Below are 19,553 nucleotides of genomic sequence, written 5' to 3' on the forward strand. Positions count from 1 at the left end.
GCTTGATTGGGAAGGTTGCGTAAGAAAGATGGAATGGGCTCCAGGAAAAATACAAATATTAGTTCCCACTAATTACTGTGAGACTTAGTTCCCATAGTAACAGTCTCCGTTAAGGCTTATGTGGGAATCCTCTGAAATAGTAGGGTCACCAGAAATTGGAAGAGTGTTGAGGAAGTAAACTTTGATGCAGAGGTGAAAGCATCAAGGAGGGAAAAGCTACCTTATATAATTTTTGGAACTAGATAGTTTAAATTATTTAGAATAACTAAAGTTGAAACAATCTTTTCATAGCCTCTATTTCTATTATGTGAATAAATTAAGCATTTTAAGGAGATGGAATGAACCTATCAATAAAGCCCTTAGGTGGTATATGCATCCAGATTCTTGGAGTTTACTGATCTGTTTGTATAGTTTGGAATTACTATCTCATGTTTTGTATTCCCTGTTTATGTCATTATGCTCCTATAATTTACATTTTGGGGAGTGGAAAGTTGAAAAATCAGCCAGTACCACACCCATTTAATAGGCTACAACGAGGAGGTGTAGACATTTGGGGAACTAGTTTTTCATTTTAAAAAAAATTAAGGTATAACTTACATATACTGAAATTCACCCTTGTTTTGGGTGTGTATATGGTTCTGTGAGTTTTGAAAAATACATACAATTGTGTAATCACAACTGTACCAGCACAATCAAGAAATAGAACATTTCCATCATGCAGCAATCTCTTGCAGGCCCCTTTCATAGTCAGTCCTTGCCACCCCCAGCCCTTGGCAACCACTTATCCATGTTATTTCCCTATCGTTTTGACTTTTCTAGAATGCCCTATACACGTAATCATGCGGGGGAAGTCTGTGAGCCTGACTTTGTTCATTTAGTGTAGTGCATTTACAATTAATCCACAGTGCTGTGTGTATCGTAGCTCATTGCTTCTTACATCTGAAAGGTATCCTGTCGTCTAGTTGTATCACGATTTATCTGCTTCTCATTCGAGGGAAATTTGAGTTGTTGCCAGTTTTGGTAATTATGCATAATGCTGCGGTAAACACTTTCATACAAGTTTTTTTTTTTTTTAATTTACTTTCATTTATTTATTTATTTATAGTTTATTTTGGCTGCGCTGGGTCTTAGTTGTGACATGCAGACTTCTTAGTTGCAGCATGCATGCAGGATCTAGTTCCCTGGCCGGGCCCCCTGCACTGGGAGCATGGAGTCTTACCCACTGGACCACCAGGGAAGTCCCTTGTACAAGTTTTTGTGTGAACTTGAGTTGTCATTTCACCTGGGCAAATACCTAGGCTTGGGACTCCTGGGTCATTTGGGAAGTATGTGTTTAATTTTACAAGAAATTACCAAACTGTTTTCCGGGGTGCTTGTACCCTTTTTTATTCCCACCAGCAATATATAAGAGTTCCAGGTGAGGAGTTGAATGCTATCTCATTGTTTGTTGACTTATCTGGAATTCAGAAAGCCAGGTGTCCAGTGGGCAGTACAAGCATAGGAGGTGACGGAACTTATAGGGCTCTCTGCCGCAATCCTACCACCGGTAGGCAGCCTTTGTGAACCTCCACCAGAGAGCTTCCTTTTATAAGGCATTTCAACATTGCTAACCCATTACACATCTTTCCAAGGACAAGATGCAGGATAAACCAAAACTTACGTCATATTTAGTTTCCATGTCTAGCCACTTAAATTTTGATCCAGGAAAATGTTGTCATGGAAATGCTATTGAATCTTTGTCAACCTCCAGCATGTCTATCCTGAAGTAGGGTCATTTGGAGATAACACCAAAAAGGTGTCTGAGTTTTCTGATGTAACTTTTATTATAATTGGAGTATGAGCACTTTTTGAAAAAACAATTTCATGGAGATATAATTTATAGACAATAATTTTCACCCATTTAAAGTGTATACTTCAATAATTTAATTTTTATCACTTCCCAAGGAAACCTTGTACCTGTTAGCAGTCATTCCCCATCCCCACATACCCCCAGCCTCCTCCAGTCACTAATCTACTTGTGTCTCTGTAGATATGCCTGTTCTGGACACTGTATAAATGAGACCTTACAACATATGGTCTTTTTGGTTTTGTTTTGTTTTGGCTGCATCCTGCAACTTGCAGGATCTTAGTTCCCTGACTAGGGATCGAACCCGGACCCCAGCAGTGAAAGTGCCGAGTCCTAACCACTGGACCACCAGGGAATTCCCAAAATGTTCCAATTTCTCCACATCCTTTATCAGTTATATTTTATTTATTTTTGGCTGCATCGGGTCTTGGTTACTGCACGCGGGCTTTCTCTAGTTGTGGCGAGCGGGGGCTACTATTCCGTGTGATGTGCGGGCTTCTCATTGCAGTGGCTTCTCTTGCGGAGCACAGGCTCCAGGCTCATGGGCTTCAGTAGTTGTGGCATGCGGGCTCAGTAGTTGTGGTGCATGGGCTTGGCTGCTCTGCAGCATGTGGGATCTTTCCAGGCTAGGGCTTGAACCTGTGTCCCCTGCATTGGCAACCGGATTCTTTAACCACTGTGCCACCAGGGAAGCCCCCAACAGTTATCTTTTGTTTTCTTTTGAATAATAGCCATTTTAATGGGTGTGAATTGACATCTCATTGTGGTTTTGATCTTCATTGCTCTTATGACTAATGATGTTGAGCATCTTCTTGTGTGCCTATTACCGTTCATATGTCTTTGGGAAAATGCTTATTCAAGTCCTTTTCCCTTTTGTTTTTCTTTTTTAAAAAACTAATAATTTTATTTGTAAAGCAGTGTAGGATTTACAGAGAAATTGAGCAGATGACACAGAGGGTTTCCATCCCAACCTTCACTCCCCTCCCCACCCCACGCCCTCCCACGCCCCGCCCCCGTTTCCCCTATTGTTAACGTATCAGTATTGTATATTTGTTACAGCTCATGAACCAGTGTTGTTATACAGTTCATAGTTTATTCTGATTCCCTTAGTTTTTCCCTAATGTCCTCTTTCTGTTCTAGGGTCCCATCTAGGATCCCACCTCACATTTAGTCCTCTTAACCCCTTAGGCTCCTCTTGGCTATGATGGTTTCTCACACTTTCTTATTTTGGGTGATGCTGAGAGTTTTGAAGAATGCTGGTCGAGTGTATTGTAGAATGCCTCTCCATTGGGGTTTGTCGGATGTTTTTCTCATTAAGACTAGGGTTATTTATGGGTTTGGGAGAGGAAACTCCCACAGGTAAAGTGCCACTTTCATCACATATCAAGGGTACTTACTATAAACGTGAAGTGGTGTTTGTAAGGTTACTCCCCCTCCCCCTTTCCATACTGTCAGCTCTTTGGAAGGAAGTCACTATGTACAGACAACACTTGAGAAATGGGGAGCTCTGCTCCCTCTGCCTATTTTTAAATTAGACTTTTTGTCTTTTTATTGTTTAGTTGTAAGACTTCTTTATATATATTAAGTACAAATCCCTTATCAGATGGTTGATTTGCAAATATTTTCTCCCCACCAGTGGTTTGTCTTTTTGCTTCTTGATGTTGTCCTTAGAAGCACAAAAGTTTTGGGACTTCCCTGGCGATCCAGTGGTTAAGATTTCAGTTCCACTGCAGGGGGTGTGGGTTCAATCCTTGGTCGGGGAATTAAGATCCCACATGCCACATGGCACGGCCAAAAATTTTTTTTTAATTAAAAAAAAATGTTTAAAAAGCACAAAAGTTTTAAATTTTTTTAAATTGATTAATTTAACTTTTTTTAAAAAAAATTGAGGTCTAGTTGATTTACAATATTATTTTAGTTTCAAGTATAAAAAGTTTTTAGTTTTGATGGAGTCCAGCTTATCAGTCTTCCTTTTTTTAATCACTTGTGCTTTTGGTTTCTTAGCTAAGAAATCATTACCTGGGACTTCCCTGGTGGCACAGTGGTTGAGAATCTGCCTACCAATGCAGGGGACACGGGTTCGAGCCCTGGTCTGGGAAGATCCCACATGCTGCGGAGCAGCTAAACCCATGCACCACAACTACTGAGCCTGTGCTCTAGAGCCCTTGAGCCACAACTACTGAGCCCGAGTGCCACAACTACTGAAGCCTGTGCGCCTAGAGCCCACGCTCTGCAACAAGAGAAGCCACCCAATGAGAAGCCCGTGAATCGCCATGACTAGAGAAAAGCCCACATGCAGCAACAAAGACCCAAGGCAGCCAAAAATATAAATAAATAAATAAATTTTTAAAAAAGAAAGAAAGAAATCATTATCTAACACAAAGTCATGAAGATTTACTCTTGTGTTTTGCTTGTAAGAGTTTATTATAGTTTCAGCTCTTACATTTAAGTTTATGATCAACTTTGAGTTGATTATTTCGTGTGATGTGAGCTAGGGTTCAAATTTATTCTTTTGCATGTGGATATCCACTTTTTCCAGGACCATTTGTTGGAAAGGTATTCTTTTTGGTCCCTTTGTCAGAAATCAGTTAACTGACTATAAATGTTAGAGTTTGTTTCTGGACCCGGGGTTCTGCTGCATTGATCTTTATGTCTCCCCAGCGCCAGGGCCACACGGACTTGATTATTGTAGCTTTGTAGTAAGTCGGTTTTTTTTTTTTGTTTTTTGTTTTTTTGTTTTTTTTTTGCGGTACGCGGACCTCTCACTGTTATGGCCTCTCCCGCTGCGGAGCACAGGCTCCGGATGCGCAGGCTCAGCAGCCATGGCTCACAGGCCCAGCCGCTCCACGGCATGTGGGATCTTCCCGGACCAGGGCACGAACCCGTGTCCCCTGCATCGGCAGGCAGACTCTCAACCACTGCGCCACCAGGGAAGCCCTGTAGTAAGTTTTTAAAGCAGGAATTATGAGTCTTCCAGCTTTGTTCTTCAAGATTGTTTTGGCTGTTACGTGTCCGTTGCATTTTCATACCAGTTTTAGGATGTTTGTCAATTTCTGAGAACACAAGCACCATTAAGCAGTTATCATAGAACTACAAATCCAGGATCTTCAGCTGAGGTCATGAAACTCCTGTGCTTCTTAAGTGGGCACATACCTCACAGAATACACATTTCACCCTCCAGTGTACCTAATACTTCTAACACCTTCCCTCATTTAATTCTTCTTTCTGCTAACATCTGTATGTACCTGCCAGTCTCCAGGGTCACGGTTGGGTACTGAGTACACAGCGATCATTAAGATCCAGTTTCTGCCCTCACATACCTCCAGTCTCATGGAGCTGATAAATGAGACACATAATTGAGAAACAGCCTTACAGAGGCTTTGATAGAGATGTTGTGCAAGGGAGTGAAGTTCCAGGGGAGTGGTTCGCACTCACTAAGCGTGGACTCCGTCTGGCACTTCTGACAGTTTTACCTGTCAGAAGTAACGGACAGGTCACCGACTCATCTAATCTTTACAAGTCCTGTGATGTGGATACTCTTTTTCTCCCACATTACAGATGAGTACCCAGGTCAGTGTTCCATGGCCTTTTGAAAACTTACTAATAAATAGAAAACTTTCTTAAAGGCTCCTTTAAAGTTCTTTGTGATTTCACAATAAATGTGATTAAAAACAAGCCAAAAGAGTAGGCAGAGTATCATTTTGCTTTCGTGCTGTCCACAACCCCTCTTCCCCACCTGCCCCTCTGCTCACCACCTGGGAAGTAGCTGCTCCCCGGCCTCCCCACTAAGACTGGACGTGTGGAAAACAGGCGGTCTTCCAGCAGGTGGGGGCTCTAAGCGTGAATCTTGCCTTAAGTGCCTTGCACAGTAAATGGTTTGGGGTTGGATGAAGAGTTTTAGTGTTTTCCTGAGTAGATATAGTGAGGGATAGGACTAGTGTGGTGAGGGGAGTGGGAGAGGGGCCAGAATATACATGACCGGGTTCATGAATGCTGCTGCGTCCAGCAGAGAGACATAGTAAAACCATTTGGAGTATTTTGCTTAGAAATTCATGAATAGGTTAGAATTGTCTGCTATGATATGGAAAGTGGGTCGGTTTCAAAGATAAATACTCAGTGGACCATTAGGATTTCAAGGCTGCCTTTTGTCAGTGATTGGTAGCTTTGCACACTTATGGAATGCAGCACACATTTATGTATCTAGTATTTGGTGACTCTGAGTATTTCTAAATGCTGTGTCCTAGCCTAGTTATTAAGTTTATCATTTAAGCTATTCTCAGATTCAGTAAAATAAGAATCAGAGAGAGCAGAACAAAGGAAAAACACTTCTCCTTTATATGGCAGGCACTGTACCAGGTGGTTTGTTTGTTTGTTTGTTTTGCGGGACGCGGGCCTCTCACTGTGTGGCCTCTCCCGTTGCGGAGCACAGGCTCCGGACACGCAGGCTCAGCGGCCATGGCTCATGGGCCCAGCTGCTCCGTGGCATGTGGGATCTTCCCGGACCGGGGCACGAACCCGTGTCCCCTGCATCGGCAGGCGCACTCTCAACCACTGCGCTACCAGGGAAGCCCCCAGGTGGTATTTTATATGTATCATTTAATTTAATCCTCAGAGTAACACTGAGGTAAGTATACTTACCCTCTTTTTACAAAGGAGACTCAGAGAGGTGGGTGACATCACAGAGCCCAGCTGGCTTGCCTTCAGAGTCACTGCTCTTTCTCTCAAAATTGCTGCTCTCAGAACTAGTTAAGAAATGGCCAGGGAAGCCCTAGGAAGACATTATTAATAGCATTTGCTGATGTCACCCAACTGTAGTCATTTATTAACTTCACAAATATTTATTGAGTGCTATTACATACCAGGTATTATGCTAGACAGTAGGGAGGTGGAGAGACTAAAACAAACTTGATCTTTCCCCTCGTGGAGCTTATGTTCTAGTGGGAATTAGATTTGTAGATGGATTTGCATTTTGCTTTATCTGCTTAATGCAGGTGTCCTGTTATGTACATGCATGTATACGTACATGCATATACACATTTACACTTACGTTAATGTGAATAGCTTCGGGTTTGTTTTCTGTAAAGAGAGAAGGATGAAAAATCTTTTGTAGATTAGCACGTTTGGGGAACTTCTTTATATTACATCGTGTGCCTAGAATTTCAGAGAAACTCTGTGCAGTAAACTCCTTCTTTATGAATGTGTTTATATTCTGCTTAGAAAGGTTTTTTGTTTGTTTTTTAACATTTTGTAACGGAAAATTTCACATTTATTCAGCAGTGGAAAGGAGAATGTATTAAACCGCTGTGTACCTATCACTTACTCAATAATGACCAGTCCTGTAGGGAGGCAAGCGTTGCAGGTAATTGGGTTCAAGACTAATATTCAACTTAAAGAGTAATCTCTTTTACATAGGTTTTATGTATAACTGTTCTTTGTCAAAGAGATAATTTTATCTATTGTTTACTCAAGTATTAAGAAGATCGTCATTTAGTAATATAAGCTATTTTATTGTGAGTCTACTTTATTAATGCTTTAGGATGGAAGCTTCCTAAGATCTGAATTAGGCATATGTCTCCCCATTATATTCATTTGTCCAGCTAGGTAAGTGCATTTAAGTAAGTAACATTTAAAGAAAGGCATTTGTTCAGAGTAACCTCTTTCTTCCAGGTACTCTTTTGGCCCTCTGTCATATTTTGCAGAGAAGAACAGGCCAATGGTATTGTAACACTAACTTTGCAATTCTCTTTGTGAGTTGGGTCTTTTTTGTTGCTGCCGTTTGGTGCATGATTAAATTTATGATGATATAGCAAATGGTTTGTTTCTTTTAATGATTACATATTGATTTGGATTTCTTTCTCTTGTGCAGAAGGAAATGTACAAATTACAGCTGAAACTCTGCTAAAATCTACTGAGGAAGTACAAGGTATGAAGGTCAGTGGGACTAAGACGGATAATAATGAAGGACATGAGAATGGCCATGTAAGTAAAGGTCTCTCAGCTGGGTGCAGCGGATACCCAGAAATAGACAAAATCACGACCAGTGGTGAGGTTTCAGAGACTAGCACATTAGTTTCCCTAGAGCCTTTAAACTCTGTGGACCCTGGATTAATAGAAGCAACTAAAGAAAAAGAATGTGAAGAACTAAAAACCTGTCCTCCTTGGTTGTCATTATTACCAGGGAAGAGTGCCATTTCCGAAGTGGACGATGGAAAGGAAGAGTTGTGTACATTAAAACTTGTCTGTGAAGCAGATGACAATCGCCAACAGGTTCCTGGCCACCATAGTGAGAGACACAGTTCTGCACATGGTAGTCCCAAAGCCATGAGAAAGGTGGTTATCGTAGAACCCTTAGAAGAAAATTCTGAAGTTTCACATTTCACATCATGTTTGTCTGGTCCAGAATCCAGAACAACATCCTCAGAAAAGTGTGGTTTTGATGGTGATAGCTTACCAAAGGGATCTGCTAAAAAGACAGACAGTTCCTGTTTTGATGGGGACGATCAAAGCAAGAACTTGGCTTCTAGAGAAGAAAATGAACAGCCTTTGAACCCCAGGAGTGAAAGAGAGGAACTGTTTCTTGTTAATGCCAGGCAAGCAGAAGAGGATGCTAGTGGTCACTATAAAGAGGCTGTTGACTTCCCCAAAGAAAATATCCACGATCACTACTGCCCTCACGGCAGTATCCATACAGACTGCTCTAGTTCTTTAATGCCCAATTCTTTTACTGAAGCCACGGAAATAATGTTTAAAAAAAATGATTTAAAAATCACTTTAGACATTCAAGATAACTTGGCAAATCATGAGGACCATAGAGGAACTTTTGCTAATATAAGCTATCCAGGCACACACTCTGAAGAGAACCATTTTTCCTTCTCGATGCAGATTGAAGAGCCAGAACAGACAACCACTATAGAGCCCGGTATGTTAAGGGAAAAGATTTACAGTAAAGACTCTGACTCCTTAGTCAGCACCCAGAGAAATCTGGAAGGCAGCACCCAGTTAAATGAAGCATCACATGATGGATTTCTGATTGAAAGAAAATCCCCTGTGAGTTTAATGCCAGAGGACCAGATAAGTTCTATAAATGAGGTGTTGAAACCCAAGAAAGACATTGCTCCGTTACTGCCAGCCCTAGAATTTGATGACAGACCTGAGTCAGAAATAGCTGTACAGAACTCCCAGGACGATGGTCCCCATTTAGAGAAACAGAGCGCTGCATGGGAGGTGAATGAACTTCCTTATGCCAACGAACTAGTTGTAAACAAAATAGGAAGTGAATGTGTTTTAAATCAAGTGTCCCTTAATTCTCAAAACCATGCGAAGTTGCCAACTGACAAAGAGATGCCTGTAGCAGCGAGCGTGGGCTCCCAACAGAGCCAGCACCCTCCGTCAGAGGATGGAGCAGATGTCACTGCTGGTACCCAGACTGTTCCTGTAAAGACAAAAATGAAAGACATCTCTCCACCAGGTGACAGAACCTGTGGTGCCTCTTCAAACAATCCCACCTTAAACAGCAAATCAGAAAGCCTAGAAAGAAAAACTGAAACAGCTGATTCAGGAGCAGAAGGTCTGCATTCCAGACTTCTCTCAAATCAGAAAGAAGCAGCAGGCTTGCCTCAAGAGGTCTCTGCCATGGAATGTCAAAGCATTCAATCTCGGGATCTCTCTAGCTGCCCTTGTGTAAGAAAAAACGTCCCAGAGGAGAGCGCGTGTTCTGCCCATGCTGCCCTGGAGCCCAGCGAAACCATCCTGGGAGTTGAGAACTGTCTGATAACCAAGTATGAAAATGCATTTCAGCACAGCGATCACCGCCCCCAAGGGAGAGAAGCCTCCGTGGAAAGTTGCATCCATAAAGTGAGTTGTACATCGGCGGAAAGTGAGCCAGATGGGGGAGAAACTGAAGGCAGGCTTCCAGGAGGTAAGATCAGAAACGAAATGACGGCAGGCATGTTAAATAGTGAAGCTCCAAACAGGACCATCCACTCCACCTGTCACATCCATCCCAGCGAGGAAGGGCTAGAAGGAGAAGAACAGGACACACCCAAAGAGACTGTGTTTTGTAAACATAACATCTGTGATTGTGCCGCACAGGAATTAAACCAACCTGCAAACATTCCAAGTCCTGAAAAATTGTTGGACCAGTTTCCTACTGTTATGTTCCCCGGTGTTAAAAACATGAACCAAGCAGCTGAAACTCCTGAGCAGAAGGCAGATGAAGCCCTCGGCTGCCAGAGTAACCCAAACAGATCCAATGAATGCAGAAGTGAAGATAACCCAGCTAAGGAGACACTAGGCAGCGACCAGAGAGAGGTGGTCGCAATACCTAATGGAGAGGTGAGCCATAGCCTGAAGGATCTGCCAGTTGGTTCAGGCAATAACAGCTCATCGTCTGGTGGAAGCCTGAAGAAAGGGGCCTTTGAAAGGATTTCTGGTTGTGAGGAGCCCATAGACGGTATGGCAGACATGGTCTCCACAGGCTGTAGTGTTAAGGACACAGAAGGCGTTCTGGACATAAGGGCGTCTAGTACTCTTGATGGGGGTGCAAGGCAGGATGGGCCAGTGTTAAAGGAAACCTCAAGGAGTGTGCTGTCACAAAGAGGAGAGCCTATTGCTGCATTTATGGGAAGGATGGACCAGGATTCAGATTCCCAAGATGCTGCTTCCTCGACAGCAGACTCTCTCGAAATTAAAAAATCACGTGAAGAGAAAGTATGCAGATTGTTAAAAGACTGTGAAATGGAAGTGTGTCCAGACTCTTGTGCCCCTGAGACAGGGTCTGTGGCAGATCATAAACCAAATGTAAGAGTATTGGATAGAATAAATGTGTCTTTAAATTATATTCATCTTGAACAGCAAGCTAAAGAAGCATCTCTGAGAGAAACACAAGGAATGATTGAAGGATCAAGACTAGAAATAAATTCTGAGCACGACAAGGGAAATGCCATTGGAATTTCCTCAGAAGAACTGACATCTTCTGGACACCAAGATGAGAACTCTGTTCCCCCGGGAAGCCTGAAATCCACTGAGATAATTCCTTTGTATCCGTTGTCTCAAGAAAAATCAGAAACAATTATGAATAGTGAGGAAACTGACCTGAAAAACCTTTTTAAACCAAAAGATGGTGAAATGCCCTGTGAGAATGTAAAGGACTGCATGGTCCTGCCTGAGATGAAAGGAAGAGCACCAAGGGATAAGAGTAATCCTAGCAAAGAAAGCGGCACAGCCCTCATTGCGGAAAGTTCGCCTTTGACGATGGAAACAGAAACCGAAGTGAAAAGAGAAGAAACTACAGAACACCAGAGGGGACCACGGGGTCAGTTTCCTGCTGTGGAGGAGTCCGAAGAGATGACTGTCAGAGAAGGTGTTCATGGTGATAACATGAGCCAGGTGTCTCAGACCCATCTTAAACCCCCGAGGGTGCTGCGTGTTGCTGAGGACCAACAGAGCCAGAAGGTTTCGGACTACAAGGAAGAGGAACAGATGCATCAAAAAGAAGCACATGCAGCTTTGGAACGATGCACATCATCTAATATGTTGTCAGATGAGGCGCAAAGTAAGAGCCAACCTAAGGATTGCAAAGCTGAGCCCACCGTGGTGAAAAATATCACCCTAGCAAAGCCAGCCACAGGCGGCGACACTGCTGCAGGGTTTCAGAAGCTGAAAGACCCAAAGGAGGAAAGCTTGTGTCGCCCATCAAAAAAGGACATTGAATCCTGCGCAGGCCCTTGCCTCCGTGATGTCCCCCGGAAAGCACAAGACCCCAACTCCGCTGGGCGTGATGAACTACACGGTGCCTTTGGGAACACTTCACATCAGAAAGGAGTGCTTCCCTTAAAGAAGCAGCCCCACCGAACGTGTAAGAAAGTTTCCCGCCAGGAGCTAGTCAACATGGGGAGGAAAATAAGTAAAATCAGAAATTCTACATTTTTAAAGAGCTCCTCTGAAACCATCCCCACAAACGCATACAGATTTCTCAGTTCACATACTGTGTCTGCACCCACGCAACTGGAACCTGAAACAGCCCCTGCCAGGAGCCTTGTTAGCCACGTACCAAAGCAGAAGGCCACTCCAGGCCAGCCCTCGCATAGCCTGAATGTTCGGAAGCCTACCAAAGAATCAGCCTTATTCAGCAAGCTGTCCATCCTTGCCTCCAGACTGGCCCCAGCCACGAAGACCCAGAAGCTGCGGTATCGGCGGTGTTCCTCTGACCTTCTTCCAGTGGCTAAAAGCTACAAGCGGCTCAGATACAAAAGGCTCCTGGATGGGTTTTCCTACAGCACAACACAGCTGAATCCATGGTTGGCACATAGTGATTGGGACAGGAGGCCTAACAGTAAACCCTTGACGCTTTATTCGCTCGAAGCCATCAAAATGAGCTTCATAGATTTGAGCGACAAGATGCCATCCCTGTTGTTTGGTTCCGAAATCTTCCCAGTATCCTTTCACGTGAAGTCGGGCTCCGAGTGCGGGACCGAGTCCCCAAGGACTTTTCCCGAGCACTGTGCACCCGCGAGGCTTGCCTTAGGAGAGGCCCGCCGGTGCCCCTCTTCACCTCCCAAGTGGACCTTCTCTTTCTTCTTGGCCCACGACTGCCCTGGGGTGGCCATGTTCAGGGAAGACCCTGGCCTGTACTGTCAAGCAGGCGCCCAGCCTCCACTGCAGCCTCCAGTTCCTCTCCAAGACCATGGAGCCACCACCATAGTCCAGACCAGAGCGGGCTGCTCCGTCCTTGGCCTTCACACACTCCTAGCACTTTGTTCCCCAGGATGTTACCGAATCTGGACCAAAAAACGGAGCTGCTCTAGCCACATGCCCACCATGCAGAGGCTCTTCCTGACCCAGTTTACCCAGGGTCTGAAAGGGTTACGGTCTCCCACCTCCATAGCAGACAAGGTCTTCTGTTCTCTGCCCTACTCTGTGGGCCGAGTCCTGTCCATTTGGAGCCAGCACGGGCCTTCTGCCTGCCCCTTCGAAATCTCTGCTCTTGATTCCTCTCACAGCAAGCGGCAGCCACCTCTGGGCACCATGAGCAGGTAAAATCCGTCCCCTGTTCTTTGCTGAAGTACCATGTTTGCATCCTACCACTGGGGGGAGGAAAGGGCGTTCCTGAAAATTCAGGGCACAGAGTCTGTGCCTGCCATTTCCTGTTTATTGCCCAATCTCTGCTAGGAACATGCAGCAGTAATTCTGAAGTGTAGCCCCCTCTAATTTTCCTGAAGGGTCTAGATTTCTTGCAGAACCCTTTATTTTGTACCTTCCTTTGTTCTGTCCATTTAATTCTGTGAACCATTAAATCTTGAATCTCTCCTTTTCTCCTCTTGCTCTCACCTTGCAAAGAACATATCCCATTACTATAAGTAGTGACTTGTGACTTGTAACTATTACTTGTTCACAAGGTATTATAACAGCCTGCACCTAACTCAGTGGTTGGTGTGTAAAGGATACAGAAGAAATACTTTTTAAATAAACTAATTAATTACATAGGCATCACCAAATCTAGTTTAGGAATCTATGTGTTTCTTTCTGGAGCAGGGAAGCTTCAGAGATTGGTGTTTACATATTAATAGCTGTAGAATTTATAGAATTTTAAGTGAACTGGAAAAGAGTTCTTGTGGTTTGACCACTGAGAATAGTTGAAAATAATTTCACCAATATCATTTTACCTTCTAATAGGAAATGAGAGAAGAAAAAGAATTTGGGAGTTACATCCCTGAAGATCTGCTTTAGGCATAATAGTTAAATCCTCCTATTTGTAATCCTCTAGATAAACAGAAACTTTAAACATCATTTGGTTTGCCCTTATCATTGCTGTAGTTTAAAACTTCAACACCAAAAAAGCCTTAAAATTCCAAACGGCCTGGGAGAGGCCTTGTTGTTTGTGTGTCTGGGCAGAGTCTCTCATGCAGAATCATTCTGTCATTGAAAAGCTTCTGGGGCATACTGTGAAGTTACCCAGCATCTTAGCAGAAAACTAACTAAATAAAAGAGCTTCAGAAAGGCACCCCAGAACCTGAATGTGGCTGATTGTGAGTCTTGTCCTGTAGGAAAACAGGAAAATGTTCACTTCTTATCAGGCAGCCATAAAAATAAAACAGGATGAATCAAATTGTTTTAAATGATGGTGCACTGCTTCTGTTGCGTAGTTTGTTTGCCTCTACAACAAACTCTGCTCTGTGTCTGTAACACTCAGTTTTAAATCATGTTATCTTCTTTAAACTATGTCCAGTCCTAAGGTAGCATGGAGGGTAGTTATTCATTTCACCCTGTGAAGGTGAATGACCCTATGACCCTTTTCCCTCTTCCAGAACTCTTTCCCACCTGACTTTTCTGTTTTCTGGTGGGGAATATTTTCTCTCTCCCTTAGATCCTGTATCTGACATTTCATTTATTTTATTTTTTAGTTTACTTTTAATTTAATTATATATATGTGTGTGTATATATATGTATTTTATTTTTTTATTATTTTTTAAAATTTATTTACTTATTTTTGGCTGCGTTGGGTCTTTGTTGCTGCACGCGGGCTTTCTTTAGTTGCGGTGAGTGGGGGCTATTCTTCATTGCGGTGCGCGGGCTTCTCATTGCGGTGGCTTCTCTTGTTGCGGAGCACGGGCTCTAGGCGTGTGGGCTTCAGTAGTTGTGGCATGTGGGCTCAGTAGTTGTGGCTCACGGGCTCTAGAGCACAGGCTCAGTAGTTGTGGCGCACAGGCTTTGTTGCTCCGTGGCATGTGGGATCTTCCCGGACCAGGGATCGAACCCATGTCTCCTGCATTGGCAGGCGGATTCTTAACCACTGCGCCACCAGGGAAGTCCCTGTATTTTAAAGATTTAATTTTTTTAAAAAATATATTTATTTTTGGCCGCGTTGGGTCCTTGTTGCCGTGCGCAGGCTTTTTCTATTTGCGGCGAGTGGGGGCCACTCCTTGTTGCGGTGCGCGGCCCTCTCATTGCGGTGGCCTCTCTTGTTGTGGAGCACGGGCTCTAGGTGCACGGGCTTCAGTAGTTGTGGCACGCGGGCTTAGTAGTTGTGGCTCACAGGCTTTAGAGTGCAGGCTCAGTAGTTGTGGTGCACAGGCCCACTTGCTATGCGGCATGTCGGACCCTCCTGGACCAGGGATCAAACCCATGTCCCCTGCATTGTTGACAGGCAGATTCTTAACCACTGCGCCACCAGGGAAGTCCCTATTTTTTAATTGAAGTGGTAGGGGTGGTGTTTGTGGGAACTTTTTTTCTCATTGGCTCTAAAAGTGCCTTAACATCATATATATCCTTGGCTTAGAGCTTAGAAGTTTGCTGTGTTTGTAGACACACTTAGAAATGTTAAGCGTGATAAATTGGGGAGCCGCAGAAAGCAAGACTTAACCAAGATTAAATTAACTTATGTTTCCACAGCATTTTCTCATTTGAACCTCATCCTCCAGCACTCCATAATATGGGTCAAACAGACATCTTTTTTGCCTTTTTTTTATAGATGATGAGACTGAGGCACGTGGTTTTTTCTAACTTGGGTCACTCAGCTGGTTGCTGTGTCAGCTGAGCTAGACCCAGATGAGGCCTCTGATTTGGTCAGCCCCTCTCGCAGTATTCCAGATTGGTGCTAAGCTCTCTAACAATCTGATTTATCTGTGTTTCAGCCATTGAACAAATTTCTCTAACTTCCCAGAGGAGATGGATTATATGGTCATTATATAAACATCTGATTAATTAAACCTGTACTGTGTCTAAATTCAGTAGAAATGGGTACAAGCTTTCCTTTGAGGGGCACCAAAAGCTCTCCATCAATGCATATTAATGTATCTATAAGTGATTAATACCATTTTTCATCTATAAAAATCAAAGCTTAATTATAAAGGAACTAGCCCTGTGAACAGTTTTCATCTACATGGCCATGTTTTACATGGAACTCGGCTTTAAAGATAATAAGGTTTCTTCACAATTTTTTGTAAGTTTATAGAAATTGGCAGATTTTATTTTAATACGGTTAATACAGAAGTGAGGAGTGTATTTTTATCTTTAAATTACTTTTTAAAAACTTTAACATACACGTTCAACAACTTGATTAAAAGGTATAAGGTTAAGGGTATTCTTGTCCTCCTCCTTTCTCTTACTGTCCTCTGTATATCTCTCCCTGCCTTCTTTCCATTTAAGTTAGAATATAATCCTCCTGTCAGCCTGCCTCCATTCCAGTGATGGGCACGTACATGTAATTCTCATGCCTGGGAGGGAGGTTTTCGTCTTCCTGGGTGACTGACACTTCTCGTCTTCCTTGGGCTCTGATTGAGCATCCTTCCAAACCCACGGTACACCAGAGCCTCTCCTGCCATCCCGCTGCCCTAACCTGCCTCTCGTGTACTTTTGCTCCACTTCAGCCACACTGCGTTACCGTCCGTGCCTCTTCCGGACCTGGAAGCTGCTTACAGCACCAGCGGCAGTCATGTGAGGTGAGGCTCCAGTGGCGCCTGGCACGTGAGGGCTTGTGGTTTGCAGTGTGTGTGTGAGTGAGAGAGAGAGAGGGAGAAGTGGGGGACGAGGGCACTGGTGGCTGGTGTGGGTCGGGCATGGTATAATTCTGACGTCTTGTTCTCCTTCTAAGCCTGATCTACATCTCTCAGATGAACAATCTGAGGTTCAACCTGTGTAACTAAAGTTGTGTGATCAATCCCATTTATGAAAAAAACGTCAAAATCCCTAGCCAGCTCATTGTACCACAAGTCCCCTTAAGATACTGCTCAGTCATTTAGCCGATTTTAGTGCCCGGATGGGATTGATGTCGTCTGAGCACAGTCCCTTTGTTCAGTTCACTAAATGTCTTCTTCCCACAAAAAACCTGTTCCTTTTTACGTTTTTCCTTATTCACTGCATCTTCCTTGTTCGTTATTCCATCACAGTGAAGTGGATTGACCACATTCTCGTCGTTTTTTACATGTATAGACACAGGTGTGTCCAGAAGTGTCAGGAGGACAGGTTTACTGGGAACGTCATTCAGCTCTTGTCTGGATGTTAAGACGAATGTGCCAACATAGAAGGTGAACCCATCCCATGTCGTTCTTCTCTGTCTCTCTCTCCGTGGTGCTAGGCTAGAGCCTCCATTCCCTGCCTTGGTACCAAAGTCTCGCTTGGTAACAGACTCAGCTGTCAGCAAGCTCCTGCTTTCAGCCTCCGAGTTCCCGGTTCCTGGATTTGATGAGCTGGATGGTGTGACAGCCCCGTGCCCCCGACCACAGAGCAGCCCCCCAGAACAGAAAGAGGTAAATTTAAAGTGCCTGTGGGGTCAGGTGGTGGTAGCACCACAGATGATGTGACAGGTACAGATGGGCCCCTGAGTCTCTTTGCTACCACCTTACCTTCAGCTGAGTACAGGAGGTTAGCAAGACACTAAAGGATACCTTGAATCTCTTCTTCCTCGTCGCCTTCCAGACCCTTTTCTCTTGATGACACATTTAACAGTGTTTAGAGAACCGAACCACAGAGTGAGAAGCTTCATGCATTCAGAGACGAGTGAACAATGGTGTGCTTCAGTTTTGCAGTATCTGCTGTCTCCAACAGTTGCAAATTTTCATATTGATAATCTCAGTATCTGAACTGCATGTACAGTAACATAAAGGGGGTGGTTGCTGAAAACGCTGTTGTCAGGAGTGGGGGCGGCGGGGGGTGGGAGCTTTGTCATAAACTACTTCCTGAAGTCATCTGTACACTGAGGAAGCAATGCGATGGGTGTCAGGAAAGGGGACTTCATATATTTAGAATGTCTTACAACCTGACCATCTTTCTTCTTAAAAATAGACTGAGCCGGAGAAGAGGCCAAAGAAGGTCTCACAGATTCGCATCCGGAAAACCATTCCTAAGCCAGACCCTAACCTTACCCCCATGGGCCTTCCTCGACCCAAAAGGTGAGCGCCTTCTCTAACATGCATGTGTGCACTTTTTTGGAAGTTGGCAGAATATAATGACCTTTTGAATGATCATATACTCTGAGCTTTTGTTATACTTCTAGGAATTTATCCAAAAGAATTCATCGGTACTGTGGCCAGAGATTTGTGTGCAGGGATATTTGAACGCGTTCTCGATCACTTTTCCTGAGCTCTCTATGCCGGGTGCTGTCGCTCTGTGTACACAGTCCCAGTTCATCCTCCAAGGGTGCTGGAAGGTAGGCACAGCCGTCGTCCCCAGGTTTAGGTGACGGTGCCAAGGCTCAGTAGCTGAGAAATCTGTGTTAGGCCTGAGTGTCCCTCATGACAGAACAGGTAGTTCCTGTCTCTCACAGGTCTTACCCGACCCCACAGCCCAGGCTCACAACATTCTGTGCACAAAACTGGGAAGGGACCTACACATCATGAAGGAAAGATGTCTTTTTTTTTTTTTTTTTCCCCAAGAAAATGCTAGATCCATGTTATGGTCCATAGTATAACCTTTAAAAATTTGGATTCTAAAGATTTTTATGACAGAGCTGATTGCTAATTCCTATAAAGTGAAGTGGAAAGAAAAAGATTACTAAATTATATATTGGTTGGGCGTGATTCCAAATTGTGTATTTGACATGATTCCAGTTTGGGGATGATGTATATTACACAGATACTATGAAGATATAAACATTTTTAAAAGATCTCCAGAGTTATGTTTTCTTGTGATGGATTTCACTCCTTAATTTCTCATCAGCAAATGGAAGCCTGTGTCCCTTGATTAACTCAAGGTAAGTTATTTCACCTTCCTGAGCTTCAAGGACTTACCTGTAGAATGTGAGTAAGAATTCCCAACACTTAAGATTGCTGTACAGTCCAGTTGAGAAAAAAATGTGCACTGTATCTATTTTATTGCTTCACACAACACAAATGTGATAGTTAACTGTTACTATGATTTACGTTCCACTTTTTCCACGTGGTTCTTATCTTAACGTGTTGTGTTTTTATACTATAGTTCTTTTATTGATCATCCTACCATGTCTTTTCAAGAGAAATTTTTAAAGTATTTCAGATGTCCTGGGTTGAATAGTACTTTTTACTAGAATGAAATAGGGTTCAGAATCATGGTATTCTCTCTTGAATTTTTGTGTAGATAGAAGTTCTGGAAAACCTTATTAATAAAGATAGGTAGTTGGGAGTGCAAAGAGTTTTAATAGAACAATGACATTCAATCCTTTCAACTTCTGTCAAGTAATATCAAAAAATCACAGAGTGATCTATCATCAAATCATATTTAATGATTTATCACCTAATCTTTTTTGAAAGCAAAGAATCAAACAGTGCTGACTCACTTGGGTTCTGTCACCCAGCCTTTGGAGGCCAGCAGTGGCTCAGTTTATGGGACGTGCACCGAGAGGATCTGACCAGTTTCAGATACCTAAGAATTCTATGTTACTTTCTCACTTAAGGGCACTTTATTTAATCCTATATAATGAAAGGGTTGAAAAATACAAGATCTTCAATAAATCTTTACCTAAGACATCTTGGTAAAATGCTTTTATTACTTCAAATACACTTTTGTATAGACACTTTGAAGGTGCCGATTTAGGGCATTAAATTTATGGAAAATTTTTGAAATACAGCTTACTTGGTGAAGGCAGTTTTTATTATTCAAGCCCATTGGCCAAATCATTCTTACTTCCTAACTTTTCTGCCTTCCAATTATAATATAGTCATCCCTCAGTATCCTCGGGGAATTGGTTCCAGGAGACCCCCTGATACCAAAATCCACAGATGCTCAAGTCTCTTAC

The 19,553-nt window shown here is 43.3% G+C and overlaps 1 protein-coding gene across 11 annotated transcripts in view; it reads left to right on the forward strand.

Annotated features, from left to right (window-relative positions):
• Nucleotides 1-19,553, forward strand: part of PRR14L (proline rich 14 like) — a 56,933-nt gene that overhangs the window by 22,186 nt on the left and 15,194 nt on the right. For 4 of the 11 annotated variants that reach the window (XM_027124193.1, XM_027124194.1, XM_027124197.1 and 1 more), the window contains 4 exons: nucleotides 7,713-12,879; nucleotides 16,213-16,284; nucleotides 16,920-17,091; nucleotides 17,627-17,733. In XM_027124193.1, coding sequence (XP_026979994.1) covers nucleotides 7,713-12,879; nucleotides 16,213-16,284; nucleotides 16,920-17,091; nucleotides 17,627-17,733 — 5,518 coding nt within the window. Of the gene's footprint in view, nucleotides 1-7,712; nucleotides 12,880-16,212; nucleotides 16,285-16,919; nucleotides 17,092-17,626; nucleotides 17,734-17,837; nucleotides 17,991-18,499; nucleotides 18,536-19,553 lie in introns of those variants that run through there. The other 7 variants (XR_003436644.1, XR_003436645.1, XR_003436647.1 and 4 more) reach the window with 7 other exon arrangements.

This window comes from Aethalodelphis obliquidens, unplaced genomic scaffold (assembly GCF_003676395.1).
Source record: "Aethalodelphis obliquidens isolate GAN/ISIS:26980383/991018 unplaced genomic scaffold, ASM367639v1 scaffold28, whole genome shotgun sequence".
Classification (NCBI taxonomy): Eukaryota; Metazoa; Chordata; class Mammalia; order Artiodactyla; family Delphinidae; genus Aethalodelphis; species Aethalodelphis obliquidens.